This window comes from Acomys russatus, chromosome 7 (genome assembly GCF_903995435.1).
Source record: "Acomys russatus chromosome 7, mAcoRus1.1, whole genome shotgun sequence".
NCBI lineage: Eukaryota > Metazoa > Chordata > Mammalia > Rodentia > Muridae > Acomys > Acomys russatus.
Genome location: NC_067143.1, coordinates 21,195,807 through 21,217,746, shown reverse-complemented (window position 1 = coordinate 21,217,746; position 21,940 = coordinate 21,195,807). Strand labels below are relative to the sequence as shown.

The window sequence follows — 21,940 nt, the reverse complement described above, 5'->3', positions numbered from 1 at the left end:
TTGATGCTGAATTTCTTTCCATGTCATGAGTCATTACTTCTTCGGGGATATCTTTTCCTTCTACACAGCCTCTTCCTCTTCCTGCTGAAGCACTGTTTCCTCTCGAGGAGGATCACCTCCTAGCGCCAGGGTAACCCAAGGAGAAGCTGATGTGACCCTGAGCTCCGTGAGTGCAGCCTGCAGGGCATTGTGGGTACCCGCCTCACCCGGAGACTCTTCCAGCTCTCTAAGTTCAGCACTGTCACATGCATTGTCACACACATGTGGCAAAACCTCAGCATGCTTTCTGGGGCTGCCAATCTTGTGACCAGCCTCACTGGCTAGCCCAGTCATACTCACCAACTCCAATAGCACGGGGACACGCATTGCTTCTGTAAAGGGACATCTTTCAGATACATGAGGCCTTTTTAAAAGATGGGTATCCTTGAAAGCTTGGGCACTTTGCTTTTCTCAGGTGAATCCCTCAACTTGCATGATTCTTTGGGGGTCTTCTGGGTCATATGAGTTACAAACCATTTCCCCAGGTCACTCAGGCCATGGCCAGCCATGAGTGTTCAAGTAGTTTCTCCATCTTCTTCTCTTGTGCAGGGACTGAACTTGGCGGCCTCAGTCATTCTGTGCAAGCACTCTACCCCTGAACTATAGCCTCAGTCCAAAACCACTTTTAAGTGAAAAAATAGGTGGGCAGGACACCCAGGATCTGCACCAAACTAGGGGGACTTCTTAGGTTGCCTGCCTGCTGTCACTTGCTGTCCACACATCCTTCCATCCCTGCTGGGAGTGTCTTCCTCTAGGGCAGTGTTTCTCAACCTTCCTGATGCTTTGACCTTTGAATAAAGTTACTTCCTCTTGTTGTGGTGATCCCCCAACTATAAATTTATGATGCTGCTACTTCATAACTGTAATTTGGCTACTGCTATGAATTGTAATGCAAATATCTGATATGTGGCCCCCTGTGGGGGTTGTGACCCACTGGTTGAGAACCATTGCTCTAGGACAGTCACCTATGGCACTGAGAGATAGGAGATGGCAATTCTGAGGCCCTGAGGCCTGGGCCTGCTGGACATTGTAGTCTCCAAGTGTCCTAACTCAGCCCCAGTCCCTAGACACCATTTTTGCTCCCTCCTGGACCAGTCCTAAGCTCAGAAATCTCTAAGTACATTTTCCCTTAAGTGAGGTTTACTTGAATTACACCCGCAAATCTCCGACTTGTCATTAATTTCCACGGTCCACAGATAAGTTTTCTGGGGCAACTAGTCCTGAGGCAGGGTGTGTTTTCTATTTAGGTCTGACTAACAAAATTCCTTGCATGTTTCCAATGAGGAATGGAGGAAAATAGAGAGTGATGAATTGTTAAGTATGAGAATACAACGTTCCACACAAGTAACTAATTATTGCAGAACCCCAGGACACAGAAGCTAACTTACTTTCTTTTTTTTTTTTTTTTTTTTTTTTTTTTTTGGCCTGGAAATTGAAAATATTTAGCTGTTTTTGTTAAAGTGGTAGCATTTGAGAGTTCTGGTCTTTGACTGTGTGGAAGTCAGCATGCAAGCATGCATCATTACCAAGATTTACAGTTTCAAATATTCTCTCTGAATCACTTAAAAACTCATCTAGAACAAAGAATTACTGCAAATGCTGGGTTGTTATGTGACACTTGATGTCTAAACTGTTTCTGACTCCACAATTGCACATAAAGTATTTTTGTTTGGATGGGAAATGTCCCCCACAGGCTCCCAAGTTTGAATATTTGGTCTCTGGCTGATGATATTGATTTTGTAGGTAAGGCTGGTAGGGTGAGCCTCCCAGAAAGAAAGGGATCACTGGAGGTGGTAGGGGTGGGACTTGAAGGTTATAACTTAGGCCTGGTCTAAAAGAATTCCTTGATCTGCCTGGAAGTAACAAGCCATGCCAACAGCTGTTGCCACCACAGACAGAGCCCGAGTCTCCTTCTCCACCAAGATGAACTGTATCTCTTCAAACTGAGCCAAAATGAATCTTTTGTCACATTAATGAGAAAGTGACTCATATGTACAGTTAACTCTTTTCTGTCTGACCCATTCACACATTATTACTCTAGGTTTTGTGGGAATTAGACAGGCAAAGCGACACCTTGTCACTGTCGTTTTAAGAAGCAAGGTTCAAGGAAATAGAATCTATGACAGCCTAGAGCACAGTTTGGGTACAGTTATGAATGGAGACCCCTGGCCCATGAGCACAGTTTGGGTGTACGGTTATAAATGGAGAGCCCTGGCCCATGAGCACAGTTTGGGTGTATGGTTATAAATGGAGAGCCCTGGCCCATGAGCACAGTTTGGGTGTACGGTTATAAATGGAGAGCCCTGGGATCCTACTAAGGGGAAGAGATAGCGGGCTTTATGAAGAGGAAAAACCACCTGGAATGGCCTAAAAAGGAAGGGAATTTTGACAGGGACTACAACACAGATAAACATTCATGACAACATTGTGGTAAATGAAATACACCAACTACAAAGGACAGAACAGGCAAGGAAGGCATCCTCATCCAAAATGCAAAAAGGTAGTACAGATTTTGAACTTTGGAGTATCTGCATAGACTTCATGAGTTGAATGTCTTTAATCTGAAAATCCAGGTGTCAGAGCTAAGATTTTGGAGCATTTTGATTTGGGGTTTTAGGATTAGGGTTGTGTGGTTCTGTAACATGATGGTACTTAGAGCTGCCAAGCACATAGACAGGAAGCTGCGTGGCGTCTGTCAGTGGCTGAAGGAGAAGGGGTGTGTTGTGGGCTGAATTTAGCATGTGGTAAAGTTCTGCACCTCAGAATGGACTATTTCAAAATAGGGCTTACAAAAAGATAGTTCAGGTAAATGAGGTTACCAGTGTGAGTCATTGGGAGGTGGCCAATCACAAGCCAAGGAGATGCCAACCCTGCTGTTGCCTCAATCCAGCAGGAACATGGAGGTCACACATTTCAATTGCATAAGCGATTTTTTTATGGCAGCCAGGGCATACCAACACAAAGAGTTCATGTTCAATGGGAACAGAAGTTCAGTTTGGGAAAATGACAAAATTCAAGTGATGTGACAATGGAAATGGGCATGTCATATGGCTGAGCTTGTCACTTAAAATTCTCAGGATGCCAGGTCTCATGTTAGGCATGTTGGGTGTGTTCAACGGAAAAGAAGGAAGGTTGAAACTTACTTTGCTTCTAGTGCCAAAGCAATGATGCCAGCCACCATGGGGGCCGAGACTGAGGTCCCAGTGTGGCCGTCGGTGCAGCGCTGACGCAGATCCGTGGTGACCTGCACGAAAGGGAGGCATATGAACCAGGGGCAGTGGAAAGGCTGGCTTCCTCCGAGAGCACTGAGGTCCTCAGCGGGCTGCCATCTGAAGAGAGTGACCCTGTGTACCCGTGGCAGAAAAGGCATGAGATCAACGTGCTGTCTGGCTTCTCCAGGCTTTGTGTGCAGGTGGAAAACTGCAGGTGTACTACACAACAGGCGAATCACAGGGTGGAAACCAAGGGGCCCAGCAGAAAAGACAGGCATCTGGAGGCATGGGGTATGCTTGCAGAAGGGGTCAGCTCAGCTGGTTCCTGAAGACCACAGGGACCTGTGCTGTCAAATGGGCAAGGTAGGCTGAAATGGACCTATGCTGGCCCTTCTTCTTGCATGGTACCTCGCTCTTGCCACTAATATGCACGAAACCTGATGCTGAAGAAGAGCTGAGCTCGGGTCACCCAGCACTTCAAGAGACATGAGAGCCTGGGTCACGAAGTGCTCAGGAGCCCAGATGGTGTTTCTATCTTTAGCTGCAAGTTAAGGATCGGGATGGGAGACATCCCTCCCAGAGGAACCGGAAGTGCTCTTGTCATTACAAAGGCCTGCTCAGCTGGACAACAGGGCTGCTGGTCTTTTGGAGGAAGGCAAGGCTGGCTATGCCAGCTGGGACTCTCTGCCTGTCTTCAGCTGCGGTGATGGCTCCAGGAGGATGGGACATCGACTCAGGGTCTCACAATGGCTCAGTCTGACTTGTACCTGCCTCTGGGAGATCACAGTGGGCAGAGGGCATGAGACCAACACATGAGGTCAGTGGTGTTGGGTGGGATCATGGCCTCTGTGACTCTTGCTCGAGGTTTGAATTCTCTGCACTCTGCAGATGGAACCAAAGTTGCCAACCTTGAATCAGAGAGATCATTCTGGATTATCCAGCAGGGCCTGATAGAATCAGAAGGCCTTAAAGATGGTGAAAGAGGAAAGCAGAAAAACCTGTTGGAGAGGCAAGGCATGAGAAGACTTCAGCCATCATGGCTGCCTTTGAAGGAGCTGAGGAAACCCAGACCATGGAGGTAGGAAGAGAGGAGCTCTAAAAACGAGAATGTCCTTCATCCATCAGCCCACAAGAGAATGCGGACCTCAGTCTCAGTCTTGCTGTGACGGGAGGTAACTCATGTTATGTCTGCATAGACAGGGGCCTCCCCAGAGATGTCAGAATGCCAGAGCATCCTCCCGACACCATGGCTTCAGCCTGTGCATCTGGAGCTGAGAGCCAGAGGGGCTGCTGAGTTTCTGAACTGCAAGGTGGGGAGATGCCAGTTTGTGCTGCCCTAAGGATGCTAAGTTTGTGATGACTTGTGAGGGCAGCAAAAGGAAACCAGCTCACCCACCCACCTGCTGCAAAGCTCATGTAGCCATTTTATGAGATCCCTGAGGATGAACTGAGAAGGGTCCCTTCTCCACAGAGAGTGTTTCTCTGGTCATATCACAGTTGGGCAGGAGAGGGTATGTGGCCTGGGTTATGTATATATGTATGTATGTATACATATGTGTGTATATATGTATGTGTGTATGTATATATGTATATGTGTGTGTATGTATGTATGTGTGTATGTATGTATTCATGGGAGGAATTGATTGGTATTTTTTTGCACCAACCAGCTTCCGTGCTGCACACAGTAGGACTAAAGCACCTCAAGGGAAAGGAGAAGGGCCAGCCAGGAGGAACTTGTGTTGCTCCAGCTCAGGTCACAGTGGGACACCTACTCCTGCCCAGTATGGGAAATGGCCTCTGGGTGGGAAGCCCAGTAACTGTGATTGAGCAAGGGCCAAGGCTGGCTCTCCAGCTTCAGAAGAGAAGGGTTAGGGAGGGACTGGAGACTACCCCTGTGAGGGAGCTGAACCAAGCGGGGGTGGAGCCCTCCCGAGACTCAGAGTCCTGCTTGGATCTCTGCTCACATGCTCCGAACTGACCCTCGCCTTCTGGTCCCCAAGGCGAGAAGTAAGTGCTTTATTGTTCTGATCTAGAGCCACGCCTCTTCATGAGCAATCACTCACTCCAGGTGGATGCTGCAAGAAGGGGACAGAGTTTTGACTGACACTAGAGCTGTTTGGTTTTTTTCTTTTTCTTTTTTTCAAAACAAAGAATTAAGCAAGATGTGTCGGCATTTGACCGTAACCTCAGCATTTGGGAGGTGAAGGCAGAAAGAATAGAAGTTCAAGGATGACCTCCACTATACAGTAAGTTCAAATACAGCCTGGGCTACATAAAACCATCTCAAAAGGTGGGGGGGGGGGCAGTACGCAGGGCAGTTAAAGTATTTCATGGCTGTCTCATACACATTCAAGCATGACAGGTAAGTAAATGAAGCCACATGTCCCACTTGCAGAGAGCTGAGTGCCATGGCTGAGGATACAGCTGAGGATGCAGTCCCCACTACAATGAGTCCAGTAATGCCAACCTCAGCGTGTACCCATTTACCCAAGGAGGCCTTTGCTGGGTTTCAGCCCAAGCGTCTGTTTCAGAAAGCTTCGAGTCTGTGCTCAAATGAAGAAGAGCTGGAAATGAACAGGACAGTGGTCCAGAGGCTCAGCTGCCCCTGCCAGGGCTGGGTGACCCTGCAGGATGGTAAAGTAACACTTAACCCTTTGTGAACCAACCTGGGCCACCACCAGGCCCACAGCAGGATGGTAGGATGATGTGGCTGACCATCTGTGAGTGCACAGCAAGTGCTTGCATGTCTGTGTGCGCCCAGGGGGAAGGGGGAAGTAAAATAAAGTGTAAAAATAAAATTGAAAATAACTTCTAAAGATGTGTCTAAGCAGGAAGAGGAATGAAAAGATGCTGGTAAGCGTTAAAAATCAAACCATGTCTGGCCAGCTCCAAGGCCCATTTTTAAACCATCTACACTCTAACTTAATGACTTATGCATTTGAATTCTGCATTAATTTAGACTGGAAATCTTGCCCCTCCCTCTCTTTTAATATAGGAAAGTATGTACAGAAGGGAGAAGCATGAATTCCATCCCTGTTCTAAAACAGTTACCATCGGAAAGATAAGTCAGGGGCTGGGAATGTGGCTCAGTGATGGGGTCCCTGCCCATCATGGGTTTGAGCACCACATGAAGAGTGAAAGAAAAACAGCACTTCCGTTCACTGCAGTGAGCAGAGCTGGCAAAGCCTGTGGCTTTACTTCCAAGTGTCTAGGGCACGTCCCTTGGCAGAGGGGAAGAAGCCTAGGATGCTTGGGTTTCCAGAATGTTTCAGCATAAAACCAAGACTTTCTATTTTATGCATCAGAACAGGACTGCTCAACTGACTCTGGGATGTGACCACAGAACTCCAAAGAGCTAAAAGGAGATATGACGAGGATGAACCCCATTCTTAAATGACATTTTTAGGTCTCTAAAGTCAGAGAGGGTTTAAATTGGCATTTCTGGGCACAGATGAGTCAAGCATCTTATAAAATACTAAAGTCTGAGGCAGGCTGCCAAGGCACTGAGGTTGACCTTAAGACTCAGCTTCTTCACAGAGAGATGAGGATGGGGACCTGTGAGCTGACAAAATCTGCTTTTGGCCAAGCTGGCCCATGGGAAAAAGAAGCCCTTAGACCTTAGGAGAGAACTTACAATCTTCCGTTCATAGAAGGCCCCACTGCTGTAGGTGGTGGCCAAGGTAGAGGCGCATTCCTCCAGGTACCAGGGTTTGTGGCCGTTCTCGGTGGTGCTGCTCACGGAGATGGTGTAGATGCTGTTGGTGTAACCGTCGCAGGAGCAGTGGTCCCCTTCTCTCCCACCATTCCCGGAGGCCCAGACAAAAATGGAGCCCAGACCTTGGCGGCCCTACGCGGAAGCAAGAACAGAATGTCAGCGAGTGTGGTGGGGCCCCAGGGGTAGCCGTTCACACCAATTCCACCTTCAGCGTGTTCTTCCTCAGGGGTGTGAAGGTTGCACAGAGACCCTGGAGGTCCTGCCCAAGGTTTCCATTGGGTTTCAGTGGAGCCATTTTGCCTGAGGCAGCACCGTTAAGACCAGAGGTACTCCAGATCCTGTCAGAGAAAAGCCAAAAGATCCCTCCGTCCTTCACAGGAAAATCCAGACCCTCAAAGCGAGTCGCCCCAGTTCAGAGCAAAGTCTCTTACAGTAGCTGATGACCTACAGGCCTAGGAGTAGGACCAAGGTTAGAGAGAGGCAATGGAAAACTTTTGGAAATGTTTAAGTTTTATGGATCAAAGAAGCTGGTTTTGAGAGGGAAGGACATTAACCTCCTGAAAACACTGTTGCGAGGTAAGTGTCTTGGAGGGCCAGCTCATTTTTCAAAGAGGGGTGAAGGGTGAAGATTGAGGGGGTGAGATTGTGACTTCTGTGTGACACTGACTAGATAAACTTGACCACAGTCTAGAATGCTGCTATCTGCCTCCAGACCTCCACTCCACTAGCGTTCCCTGAAGTAGCTGCCATGGACAAGTGGGTGAGTGTTAAGGCGGTCAAGTTGGATGTCAATGCCAACCCAGGCTGGTGGCTTTCCCTGTTCATCAGAAGACGGAAGAGAGAAAACACATGATGATGGCGGGTCAGGAAGGTTCCCGCAGCTCTGTTCTATACTACCCCATGGGGTCAATGGTTTCTGACCTAACTTCTAGTCACCCCAGGCACAAATGCTAGTCAATGATTAGCTCATGGGAGATAATTTGAGACAGTCCCAACAGCTGGACCCACTGATGGTGCACAGCATAAATTGGATCTCACAGGTTCTTATCAACTGAGGACCCTCACTTCCAAGTATAGGAAGGGGATGACACTGTCTCTGAGCAAGTGGTCAGTTTAAAGTCAGCATTCAAGTAGGTTCTATGACCCAGTGTGTGTACCTTCCTCAGAGTTCAGGTCTTCCTTTGGGGAAGTTGTACCCATCTATTCCAGGATCCCCACAATACTCTATTGTGCAGACTAAAGAGACTTTGGTTTTAGGCTGAAGCTCCCACAAAACTCAGAGGGAGCCTCCTGGTCCCCCCGCCCCATACACAGAAATGCTTCATCCCTGCTATGTCAAAATGGCTCATTAACTCCGCTTTCTATATCCCCAAGACAGGCTTGTATGAATGCCCAGGAGCTTACCGCAAAGGTTTCCTATACTTAGCCACAAAGGCTAACTTCTGGGGTAGAGAGGTAGCTCAGCAGTTTAGAGCACTTGTTGCTCTTGCAGATGACCCAGGTTCGATTCCCAGCACCCACAGGGCAGCTCAGTCATACATAACTCTAGTTCCAAGGAATCTGACGCCCCTCTTCTGATGTTGGCAGACACCGGGCAAGTGTGTGGTGTCTATACATGCATGTAGAACAACTACTAACACACACACACACACACACACACACACACACACACACACACACACACACATGAAGAAATTCTAAAGGAAAGGCACAAAATAAGGAAATGGGTGTGTCTGTGTGAACTGGGTCATGGCCTGTTTCTGGATGCTGCAGTCAACATGGATACACAGGGGATGGAAGCTTGGCATGTGGCAGGCTTTTGTGCCATCAAAGTTTGAGTAAGGACTCTATCACGGGGTTACATCATGACAAAATCCTCTAATGATGGCTTTCTCAGAGGATGTCCTCATCACGAAGCAAAGCAAGACCATAATTACCTGTTGGAAAAGATTAATCAGAAGCCAGTTCGAAGTGACTAAAGACTAAAATCCAAATGAAAAGGCATTTAGCATATGAGAACCATCCACCACAAGATACTGTTACTCTCAACTCCCTACCCAACACAAAACAGTTCATAAAATGTTCTTATTTCGCAAAGTCCAACAATCTTAGAGAGCAGCTGATAGTGCTCCCCACTCTTAATGTGTGCACGCTCAACCACAGGAGAATCTTGTTACAGACATCTTTGGGCCCAGAAGATCTGGGGTGGTCTGTCAGTTAGCTGTCTGGCACTGTAACAAATTATGTGAGGTAAGTCAAGTTACAAAGAAAAAAAGAGGCTATTTGGCTCATAGTTTTGTAGCTTTCAACCAATGACTGGCAGTAGCCATTGGCTTGGCCTTTGGTGACATATCACAATAGAGGATCATGGTAGAGGCAGTCTATTTACCACAGGGGAGTAGGGGCTCAGTCCCACAATCCCCTTCAAGGTGTGGTGGCAATGACCAATGAATTTCCCACTAGGCCCCACCTCCTCCAGGTTCATCCACCTCCCAGCGGCACCGCGCTGATGGGCCTGGAATCTGCACGCTTAAGAATTCCCAGCTCACACTGTGCTGCTGGTCCTAGCCTTTCCATCTGACCTGAGGCATTTGCTGCCTGACCATTTAGTGTCCCCACAGGCATCACAGTATCACTGCCTTCCTTCCTTTCTTATTGTGGTTTTCCAGAGAGAGAACTTGGAGGGAGGCAGGGAGTACAGCTAGGTTAGGGCTGCGAAGAGAGGCCTTTGCTGTCCCTGGGGGTTTTAAGTCCACCTACCATGCCTTAGATCAGCACACATGCTGGAGGGATGCTCCAGCCCCAGCCCCGGCCTCGGCCCCAGCCATGTGGTTTTCTGTTCAGGAAAACCATGACCTGAACTCCATCAGACTGTACTGGTGTCCTCCCCAGGGACAGAGACTGCCAGCCATGCCTTCCTGGGGGCTGGTGAACCCTAGTCACCTGGTCAAGGCCAGTTGTTCTTCCTGAGTGGGGGTGGGAGGTGGGGGAGTGAGGCTTCTCAAGGGCTGGCATTAAATAGGTCCCTGTGCCCAATAATGGCTTCTAATGCCTCCTGCCACTCCAGCGCATCATCCCCTGAAGACAAAGCCACATTTTACAGAAAAAGAGAATAAGTCACAAATGGGGTAGCATGGAGGAGTAACAGATGGGGCCATGCACTTTGGTTGGAGGTCGTCACATTGCGTGAGCATGCTCCCTGGCATCTTTAGGCAGCTGTGATTTAAGAGGCCTATCTCACATACTTCATTTCAGAATGATTAACATTTTAAATGGCCCCTGTATTTTAAGAAAGCATGACAAGAATGAGGCAGGCTACGGAGTTCCCTTTACGCATCCCTGCTACCCAGACAACCCAATGTAGAGGCTGTTGCTGCTCAGGGCTCAGAATGCAAAGTTCCTGTTTTGTCGCTCCAACTTTCGTAAGCTTAGTACACAAACCTAGACACACTGCAAGTGACCCTTTGGAAACAGGCATCTCCTTCCTCCTCTCCTGGAAGCAGAGCTGGGAGCCACATCTTTAGAAAGCATCTCATAGAAATGCCAGATGTTCAGCATTAACACCATTCCGGTCAGGATGCCTTTTGTGCAGAGAAACATGACCTCTGACTTAAGTCAGCCTCTCCGAAGTTGCAGCTCAGCTTAAGTTTTAGGATGTTTCGCTTGTCATCAGGGCTCAGATCTGAGTGATGTAATGGTGGGAGGGGCATTGAGTCATGGAAACAAGTGATTTATTTATCCAGCAATCCCTTGCGGGGCGGTGGCTTATTTGGTCATGCCTGAGTCTGCCAGCGCTCTCCTGGCTGGCCCAGCACGTGGCTCAGCACATGGCTGAGCTCAGGTGCTCAGCAGAATAATGGAAGCTATGTCTGTGTCCTGCTGGAGCAGTGGCATTAAAAGGCTCTGGGCTCTGTATCTGAGCACAGGTGTGTACTCTGCCCTTCTTTTCTTTCTCTGGCAGTTGGACAATCCCCACCCCCGACCCCCGTTACCCCTGCTTCTGGTTGCCCGTTTCTCAGGCATCATGGCCCTGAGTGGCCTGGTGAAAGGGCACTGGAAGAGGATGGCTTTCCTTGTACTGTGGGGGTGTGCAGACTTGTGCAGACTAAATGTGCCTAGCAGGAGGTGAAGATGTAGTATATCCCTGGACCAAGATGTTTACATAAATGAAGGCACTGCAGGGATTCAGTGGTTGGAGGTAGCAAAGCACCATGTTCTGTGGCAAAAACTCTTGTTGCCATAGAAAAGATAACACATAGTAACTGACTCAATACATGCAAGAAAGAAATCAAATGGCTACCAGAAGGAGAGTCCTGAACAGAGTTTTAAGAAGATTGGGACAGTTGAAATTCTAACTGTGTTGGGCTGTGTAGTAATGGGGGGGGGGGGGCAGTGTCCAGGTGACAGCTCCCTGTTGCAACAAGGCTTTGGATTAGCCATACCCCAGGAAAGACAGAAAGATCCACTCAGAACTTCGCCTGCATAGTCCAAGGGGCGGCCAGGAGATCTGACTGAGCCGCCTCCCACCATCTACATAGGCCTTTTCAGCCTCCAATGGAGTGGCTAGGGATGATGAGTGGTGGGCTGGCTCTCCGTGGATCAGTTACGCCCTTCCACCCAAACGGATACACACCATTTCCCAGAGCCCCTAAGAGACTTCTTCATTCTCGCACTCCGGGGCTTTCCTGCCAGTTTTGGTTCAGGCCATGGCTGGTGTTGCTTTGATATTTAAAGGTTCAAAATGTGCAGTCAACCCTGCCGGACCCCCGCGCCCTGGGTGCTCCCCTATAGTGCTGGGTTACTCACACCTTTTTAATGCCGTACTCGAAAGCCTGTTTAGCCAGACGGCCAGGCCCATCCACTGTCTTCCCATCGTCATCTGGCCCCCAACTGGCGCTGTAGATGTCGATGTAGTTGGGTCTGATGCCCAGGGACTTGGCCTCAACCACATCCGTCACATCGCCATCCAGCATCCGAATGCCTGCAAGCATAGCGGGGAGGCTCACTGTTAGCACCGGGGATTCTGAGCATGCAGTGAAGCCACCCCAGGACCAGGAAGCCTGCAAGGCCCAAGAGCCTGCTGAAGCTTACATCAGGACACCATGCCACCAAGCTCCCAGACAATGCTTGTGCTGGCTAGTTTGTTTGTTTTGGCCTTTAGAAACAGGGTTTCTCTGTGTAGACCTGGCTGTCCTAGAAATCATTCTGTAGACCAGGCTGGCCTTGAACTCAGAGATCCTCCTGACCATGCCTCTGCCTCTGTCTCCCAAGTGCTGGGATTAAAGGCATGCACCACCACTGCCTGGCTAGTTTTATATCAATTTGACAGACACTATAGTCATTTTGTAAGAGGAAACCTCAATTAAGAAAATGCCCCCCACCAGACTAGCCTATGGACAAGACGGTGGGGCATTTTCTTTATTGATGATTGATGTTGGAGGGCCCACCTGGGCGGGTGGTCCTGGCTCTATAAGAAAGCAGGCTGAGCAAGCCATGAGGAGCAAGCCAGTGAGCAGCACCCCTCCATGGCCTCTGCATCAGCACCTGCCTCCAGGCTCCTGCTCTGCTTGAGTTTCATCCCTTAAGTGATGGGTCTACCTTAGAAATAAACCCTTTCCTCCCCCAAGATGCTTTTGGTTATAGAACTTTAATGACCATCAAACTGTACCGTTTCTTTTCAAACATATTCCCAATACATTCCGGTCTGAGGGTAGAAAGGCTCATCTGGTCTGAACTGGTTTTGGGATACATACACAGTCAGACAAAAACTATTTCCTTAAGTGAGCTTTTAGGAAGGGTTTTCTGTTCACCATCTTTACCTATGCATAACCGAGAGTGCTGATGACTAATGCACAGAGGGCCAAGGCTGTCAGTCAAACAGAGAACCACTTGTACATTTTACCTTAGTAATCAGCTCTGCCTTCTCTTGAACCCCACAAAAGGCAGCCCCTCAAAATGGTCAGCATCCTTGACTGCCCCCCAACTCACATGGCCACTGTCAGTCTTGATACTGTATCCATTTCTAATCCATACTACAGTTTTGCTTTTGAATGAAGTCCCCTTGATACTTTGCAACCTGGGTGGGCTTTTATTTCACTCTTGAATAAGAGGCCAAGTAGTACCTGACCCAGACCCTCAACTGCCAGAAATGCTTTCCTGAGGGTCCCCAGAGCCTCTTGCACCCAGGTTTGTGTGTGTGAGGGCCATGCCTACCCTGGAAACATAGTCTAAATTTTAGAACTACTTATCACACAGTGGAGAAGCAGACCTTACCCGCTTCGGTGGAAGCTTAAGTAAGCACAGAAACAACCTACGATGGCACGTTGGTCACTTTCTTCTAGCATTTTCTTTTGCTGAAACATACATTTTCATCTCAAATCTTTTCCTTTTTATTTTATTTTTTAAAAACTTATTTATTTTCTGTATATAAATGCCCTGTTTCCATGCACACCAGAAGAGGGAATCAGATTCTATTACAGATGGTTGTGAGCCACCATGTGGTTGCTGGGAATTGAACTCAGGACCTCTGAAAGAGCAGCCAGGGCTCTTAATCACTGAGTCATCTCTCCAGCTCTCTTTTCCTTTTTAAAAAGTGAACTTTATGAGGCGTGCTGCCCTGTGTGATTAAGGATACTTTTCAAGGCATGGTTACTAATGGTTTTGCACTCTGCCCTATACACAGCAGGCCCAGGTACCTCTTCCTCTGTGGCTCGCCTGATCATGGAAGGGGTCTGCACCTCACCTGTACTGCACCTGCATGGGGGACCTTCAAGAACTGGAACTCTAATGGACGTTCATTGATAGCTAGGTAAACAAGTCAGCTCTCTATGTCCATGAGTTCTGCATGCTTCCCCAATCCCGACGTTTCTGTATTCTACTGGGATAGACTTTATTCTTGTCACTATTTTCTAAACAATAAACAGCTATACATGGTATTTATATTGCATCTATAATGTGCATTACCTATGAAAATGCTTCACCATTTCATATAAGGGACTCCAGCCCAAGCACTTTGGTATCTCTGTAGGTTCTGGACCTAGTCCCTTGGACACCGAAAGGTCTACTGTAGTACTTTACCCTAGGGCCAGGAGATGGCTCCCAACTCAAGCAAGACCACAGGGACAAATGGTGTCATGTCACCTTGCTTCTGATGACTAGCTGCTGAGCCCAGAACTTTAATATACACCTCCAATTTCCAATTTTCTTGTCTTATATCTTCTTGTCCAGTAGCCTGCGGGCTACAAATAACTAGACGTACTTTATCATTCACCAAGGTGAGACTATCCTCCCTATTAAAATTGGGAGATTTAGTCTCTTTAAATAGTATTTAAAGTTCAAGTTCCTAGAGGTTCTCAACCTGTGGGTCACTACCATCGGGGGGGGAAAACATAGATATTTACTTATATTACAATTCCTAACAGTAGCAAAATAACAGTTACAAAGTAGCAACAAAATAATTCTACACAAAGGGTCACAGCATCAGGAAGGTTGAGGACCGCTGCTCTAAGGTTTTCCCAGTAGCATCTGCCCTGAAGTTCCCAAGTCATAAGCAAGAGGGTTAACGCGGGTGCCACTGTGGAGGATCCTTGGGAGTCTGTACAATGTAGTTGTCAATGCGGAAGGACAGGAGGGTGGCTCTGGGGAACAATAGCCTGGCCTCATACGTAAGTGGGACACCGGGCTTAACTGCAAACACCTTCTCTGAAGGTGTGGGGATTCTACTTGAAACCACTGTCAGAAAGATTTACTGAAAGCAAAAAAACAATAGCAAGGTTCGGGTGTCAAGGACATCAGAAGTCAGCTCAACAGTAGTGCCCAGAGCCATGGATGCCTTTCCATTAAAGCTTAAAGGCCTCCAAAATGAGTAGCCCAGGTGGATTTCTGCTCAGTGCCAGCTGTCTTTTCCCTGGCTCTTTATCTACGTCCATCCACATGTTATCACCTCTGCTACCTGCCTTCTGGCTAGCCCAGAGAAACAACATGACCAGCCACACAGTGGGACCTAAGGCTCTGTGCCACCTGCTTCTAGGAGGGGAGGCCTTCAGGGTAGCAGGCCTCCCTCTGCCATGGGTGGGAGCCCTGCTGTGGCTGCCAACTATGACCAGAGAGGGACCCTGGAAGTTTTCTCACGGTTCAAATCTTGGTTTTCTGTCCAAGGCAATGATGGAAGTTCCAAATGAAGGAAACAATTACTGTGTCTGACCCCACTGAACCTCGGTTTTCCTATTCGTAAAAAAAAATAGGCATAATTTCAATAAGTAATTCCTTCCTTATTTTCTAAAGATATGCTGTTTGATATCTATGAAGAAGGACATTTGCATACCTGCCAGTTATAAAGCCTAATAAAGCAATGGATCCTATGAGCCCACCATGGAATACAAGCAAGGGGATGTGACTCACTGGAGGGGTGGTCTCTACCCATGTTCACTCTCTGTCACCCTGCTTATCAAAAGAAATTGATCAGAATGTTGGGTTATTCATTTCCCTGTCTTTTAAGCCTTATGGTCTTCTACTTGTGTGTGTATTTAAATAGCATAGTATTTACTTTTGTCTATCCTGGGAATTAATCCTTTGCTGAATACATAAAGTTTTCTGTCTTGTACTCATAATAGTTTTTATACTCTGGAGATCGACCCCCCAGGGCCTTGTGTGTGCTAGGGAAGTGTTCTATCACTAAGTCACATCCCTCAGTACACAGACTCTTGATTTAACTAATGTTAAGTGTTTGTTTCCTTTTGAAGCTCGTAGTCAAAATGGAGGCCAAGTCTCCCCTGGGCTTGTGGGCATCTATTGTGAAGTTCCTTTTGCTAGCAGGGCAGGCTCACTGCAGCCACAGCATGTATGCACTATGAAATGGGCTCCTTGTATTTTTTTTTCCTTTTGGGGTTCTGGGTAGAAGAATTGAGGCGGCCATGAGGCACCATCCTTCCCTAGTCTCTAGTCTGCATTCCCAACACTTCTTAGCGATGTGGCATGGCTGTTTCCGGGATGCTGGGCCCAGGCCAGCTCGTTCAGCCATGACAGTGCAGGAGTTAGCAGTGGACACGGACAAAGCATCTCAAAGCGGAAAGACAGCAAGGGTCAAAGAGTCCTAAGTCAGAGTGTCAGATCCGTGTGACCTTGGGCATGGATCCCCCGGCCTTTTTGGTCCCCACTTTCTATAGTATTTACCACCAAGGAGACCCATGAAGACACAGCTGGAGCCGTCGGCTGTGGTTCAGGCATGGTTTGAGAGTATCCTTGAAGAGTTTGTGTGCTGGAAGCCTGGTCCCAGTGTGGTGCTATAGAGATGGAATGGTGCCTGCTGGGAGGTGGCCAGCATCCTGAGTGTACTATAGGGACTTCCCTTCAGTCGGGACTGAAGAAGGTCTCATGGGACCCTGCTTATGCCTCAAGAGAGGAGATTGTTACAAAAGAGGATAACTAGTGTTGTTGAATCATTCCCTATCTTCTCTGCTACCCTGCAGTCTCTTCCTCTTGCAAAAGCTCCTGCTGTGATTCTATCTGCCACCATGTGACACAGCCAAGGGGGGACCCTGCCCTGGTCAGCACTGCGCTGCTTTGTACTGCAAGCCTCCAAAACTGGAAGGCAAGGAAAATGCCTGTCTGCGAGCTACCCAGCCTCAGGGACTTTGTTACAGCAATGTGTCATGGTTCTCAGGGCCGCTCCATAGACGGGGCAGTGTTTTTCATGCCTGTAAAGTGAGAAGCAGGGGGCTGGAGATATAGCTCAGAGGTTAAGAGCGCCGCCTGCTCATCCAGAGGTCCTGAGTTCAATTCCCAGCAACCACATGGTGGCTCCCAACCATCTGTAATGTGATCTGATGCCCTCTTCTACAGATAAAGCACTTATATACAATAAATTAAAAAAATAAATAAATAAAGTGAGAAGCAGAGACACATACAGGATGGCCAAAGCCAACGCTATGGTTCTGGTGCTGAAACTGAACCTGTTTTTCTAAGGCTCTTCAACCCGGTAATAGTTGGTGAGGCTCCTATTTCTAAATGAGAAGAAGGGGATGCCAAGAGACATCTGAAAATATATAAAAACACAAGCAGGGTGACTCCTCAGCAGCCCTCACCGATGCTCCCCATCTTTAAGAGGGCTGACTGGCGTGTGAGAAGTAAGTGTTGAGTACTGAGATTTCTAACACTGCATCTATTTCCCCAGCACTGACAGTTGCCGACAGAAAAAAAAAAAGGTAAATATTTTCAGTAGAAACCTGCTGTTCCAACATTAGCTTCAAATATGAACGGCTCCCAGCAAATGCCAAGGAGGGGAAGAAAAAAAAAAAAGGAAAGAAAGGCTCATTTACTATAAATAATCTGAACAAATCATCTGGATGGCAAACTAACTCCTGTCATTAGCTTGCCACTGGGCTGCTTTCCTGTGGGCGGGGTCAGGGTGCGTGACTGCATGGTAAATGTGGTAACCCATCCACTCTGACTGCCAGTCTCTGGGTGCCAGGTAGACAGACAAGGTGGTTGAGCCTGGTGAGTTTGTCTCTGAGTGGAAAAGGAGAGTGCTGGTGGGACTCACCCTCCATGGGATAACTGCAGGTGCTCCTGCGAGTCCATCCCAGGGAGCTCTGGGCAGGCTGGGCTCCTTTCAGTAATGCAGAGTCCTATTAGTCTGATTGCCTAAACCTAATAGTTTAAATGCCCTTGGAGAACCTGGCTGAAATCAATGATTTTAGAAGTCTCGTAGTAAAAGTGAAAAGAAAACACCAGTTTTTCTGATGGTGACCCTCCGTGTTTCTGATTTCTATTGTGACGTTCTGAACAACGGGCTTGTGTACAGCAAGGCAAACACAGCAACATGCAGTTGGCTCTATTGAGAGCGCAAGATGCAGCATTTGCACTTACAACTATTTCCTGAGGGAGCTCAACATGAAAAGGAAGATAGAACACACACACACACACACACACACACACACACACACCGCCATCTTGCCTGCCCATTACCATCTGGAGGAAGGCAGGGGAGCTGCCTTGCTGGGCCACTTTTGTTTATTGAGCAGTGATGTATTTTGCCTTTAGCAAATGTGTGGCGATGCAAGAGCGATGAACAGCGGCACGGAAAATGAGACCGTAGCTTCCCAAGTGTGACAAATAGTCCTCCTCAACATGCCCAGCTCATTAATCCTGAGTTTGTTTCAGTAAATCCACAGAGAAATTTTTGTTTGTTCATCTGTTTTCCAGAAAAAAACCATAGCTCATTCTATTTCAGGGGCAGCCATGCATGGAGGTTTCAACAGTTGTTTAAAAGGCCACAAATGGGACTGGAGAGGTGGCTCCTCAGTTAAGAGGATTGGCTGCTCTCCCAGACGATCTGGGTTTGGTTCCCGTCACCCACAGCTTGGCCCACAACTACCTGTAATTTCCCTTATCAAGGATGCGATGCCGTTTTTTATCCTCCATGAGCACTAGACATACGCATGGTGCATGTACATGCATGCACTCATACACATAAAATAAAAACGAATAGTTTTTTCATGTTCACAAGTCTGCAAAACCATCAAGTCTCATAATCTCCTCAGAGCCCTTTAATCTCTAAATATGCCCACCTGATAGCCTTTTTCCAGGCCCCAAGAGCTGAGGTCTACAGAGCTGACAGGACACACCTACAGTCTGCCATTACCCCACTACATGGAGACCATGGGGAATCACCAGAAAGCCAGGTCTCTCTTAGCCTCCCATGCTATTCATGATCTCATGATAGAGCATTTCATGTCTTCCCAGAGAGAGGCAGCTGCAGCCATGTGCATGTAGCCATGAGTCAGTTCTTATGTTAACTCCGTCTTCTGATGCATGGACACTTGGGGGTCTTAACCATGAAGGGACTCCGTCTTCAGCCTTGACTAACTTCTAGACATAGTAAATGACTCATATAGAAAAACAGATCTTTCACATGGAAACCAAGCAGCTCACAGGCTCTACCTGTAACTTCCTTTACAGAACCCTCAGTCTGACCAGTACTCCTGTCCTAAGCACTCCAGGGGAGGGGGCAGTTAGTCGATGACTAGGGACATTCGCTACCCTGCCAAACACCTTGCCTTCCCCCTGGAAACCAAAGACAATGAGCCCTCTGCTTCCCCTTGCTTCCCTGACTCCTGAAAGACCTTGGAGTTTCCCCAGGAGGCGATGGCACGATGTGATGTGGCCTGTCTTCTTGGGAGCTGTGAGTCACAAGCTACCTTCTCAATCAGTGGCAGTCATCTGCTCATCAGATGGCCTTGCCAAACCTAAGTCATAATGAAAACCACACTCCCTTCTTACAGTTGGGTCCTGTTGTTGTCTCAAAGCAAAATGGAAGGGTAGAAAAGTCACGGCTAATTGTCTAGGTCAGTGGTTCTCAACTTTCCTGATGCGGAGACCCTTTAGCTCAGTTCCTCATGTTGTGGTGACCCCCACAGCACCCCCCCCCAATCCATAAAATTATTTTGCTGCTATTTCATAACTGTGATTCTGCTACTGTTATGAATCATAACGTAAATAGCTGATAGCGAACCCTCAAAGGGGCCGTAACCCGCAGGTTGAGAAACACTGGTCTAGGGGGCTGCTGTCTCGCACTGACTCTTTCACAATCTCCCCCACTCTCACCATGGGGGATGGGGCTAGAAATTTTCTAGAGACTTAGGAATTCAGCAAGAGCTGGAAGCTTTGGACACAAGTCAGACAGCAAGCTCGAGCCACACAGGACCCTCACATATCTACATCACAGGCAAGGATAGCAAGGAACCCCCACGAGGTGTGGGGGGAGAGAGAGAAGAAGAAGAAGAAGAAGAAGAAGAAGAAGAAGAAGAAGAAGAAGAAGAAGAAGAAGAAGAAGAAGAACAAGAAGAAGAACAAGAACAAGAACAAGAAGAACAAGAACAAGAAGAAGAACAAGAAGAAGAACAAGAGGAGGAGGAGGAGGAGGAGGAGGAGGAGGAGGAGGAGAGAGAGAGAGAGAGAGAGAGAGAGAGAGAGAGAGAGAGAGAGAGAGAGAGCACTAACTCCTTTCTAAGCTGGCCTCTAAAGAAGGCAGTGAAAATAAGACACTGGCCAGAGGTACCCCTGGGGCTGGTCACTAAGCCTGAGGCTTGGTTGGAGTCTCTCCTTTTTAGTCTGTCCTTCTCAGGGTCACCAGGAGTGAAATGCCTCCCTCAACATTTGGGGGGCTGTCTGAGGAACAGCCCACTGCTTTTGGAGCCAGCCTCACCTGCCCTCTAGAGCTCTGTCCAACAGAGCTACCTAGGGAGGGTGTGGCTGTCTGAGTTTTTCTAGCGCCCCCGCCCCTTCCCAGGAGCCTCCTGCTATGTTTAGGAATTTTCAGTCCCAGCAGGCAGGCGCTTTAGACAAGAATGTGGGGGTGAGTGACAGGGGAGTGGGAACCCCTCTTCCTTGACAGCACTGGCTCCCACATTCACCAAATCTCCCAAACCTGCGTGCATTCTAAATCCTTCTGCTTTGAAGACTAATCTGGAGCTTAAATGCTTCCCTTAAAATGCTAGCAAGCCTAAACTGCTTAATGGAAGCGCTAATGAGACTGAATTCTGTGACTCGAAATTAACATAATTAACCAATTTATGGGCACAGATTAATTTAGTTGTTATGTACTTAACATTTTCATGTTTATGAAAGGAAAAAAGAAAACCCAACCATGATCTAGTTATCCAATCAAAATATAGAGCGAAAACACCAACAGAAATCTGTCCCTTGAGGTTTACTTTTCCTTCCCTGAAGACAAGTAAACATGGAGGAAGCTGCACACAGTCAGGGAGGCTGGCCGAGCCAGGACACTGCTCCAAAGTGCAGGTCAAACTCTAGGGTCCTGGGGCCCTCTCCTGCTCTGTACCCTCAAGCCACCAATCGGGTCCGTCCAGCTAGTGATATTTCTCAGAAGCAGGGGACCCTGAACTGTGTGCCTCATGGTACACCATTTCCTCAGGAGATATCTGAGTCACCTTAGGCAAGAACATAGGCAAGGTACGGGTCAAAGGCTGTCTGACACTACCGAGCATCCCTGACAGTGAGGTCAGCTTAGGCTGTGTTCCCAGAGAGCTTAGGTCAGAGCAGAAGTTCTCAACCTGTGGGTCGTGACTCCTTTGGGGGCCAAACGATCCTTTCACAGGGGTCGTCTAAGACCATCGGAAGATACGACCATCAGAAGTACAGATACTTACGTTACGATTCACGGTAATAGCAAAATGGCAGTTACAAACTAACATAATAAAAAGTTTTATGGTTGTGGGAGTCACCAAAACATGAGGAACTGTAGTAAAGGGTTGCAGCATTAGGAAGACTAAGAACTACCAAGTCGGAGAATACTGAATAGAGTGCGCAGCCAGGAGCATCTGGCATGCTGGACAGGCTCACGTCCTCAGAGGCACAGTCTGAGCAAGGCCTTTGCATTCTGCAGACACCCGCAGGATGGGCCATGAGCCGGGGATATGGGCTGGGAGGTAAACTGCTACTAGAAGGGTGAAATAGAGTCCCCTACCCCAACGCCAAGAGACAGCAGGTGCAACAAGAAGGAAGAAGCATCGCAAAACCAACAACAGCAAAGCCAGCCAGCCAGCCAACCTGAGAAGGAGGTCTCTGGGTATGCCAGATTATTTTTAAAATAAAATGAACAGTTTGTAAACTAGAACTTAAGAACCCGAAATAAGGCTAACAAACGAGAGAGAGAAGAGGGACATTAAGTGAGAGCAGAGTCAAGAGAGAGGACAACTGCCCTCCCCCCTCCCTTCCTATGCTGTTCCCATTGGTGCCTGGCTGTGTTTTCAGCTTAGGAAGATGACAAGAGCAAGCTGTGTTGGGAGGGAACTGCACACAGCCTTAGGGCCTCCCTTCTTTCTAGCCATGAGGCTCAGTGGCAGCAGAACTTAGGCTGTCACTACCACATCCCAGCATCAGAAAGCTAAGCTAGAAAAGGCAAAACTCCAGCCCCTGCTCACCTCTCTGCTCTGCTCTGCCTCTCAGCAACTGC

The 21,940-nt window shown here is 48.0% G+C and overlaps 1 protein-coding gene across 2 annotated transcripts in view; it reads right to left on the bottom strand.

Annotated features, from left to right (window-relative positions):
* Pcsk6 (proprotein convertase subtilisin/kexin type 6) overlaps positions 1–21,940 on the bottom strand; it is a 182,513-nt gene that overhangs the window by 78,285 nt on the left and 82,288 nt on the right. For both annotated transcript variants that reach the window (XM_051148691.1, XM_051148692.1), the window contains exons 7-9: positions 11,775–11,947; positions 6,886–7,098; positions 3,183–3,283 (exon numbers count right to left, since the gene is read on the bottom strand). In XM_051148691.1, the coding sequence (XP_051004648.1) occupies positions 3,183–3,283; positions 6,886–7,098; positions 11,775–11,947 (487 nt within the window). The remainder of the gene's footprint in view (positions 1–3,182; positions 3,284–6,885; positions 7,099–11,774; positions 11,948–21,940) is intronic.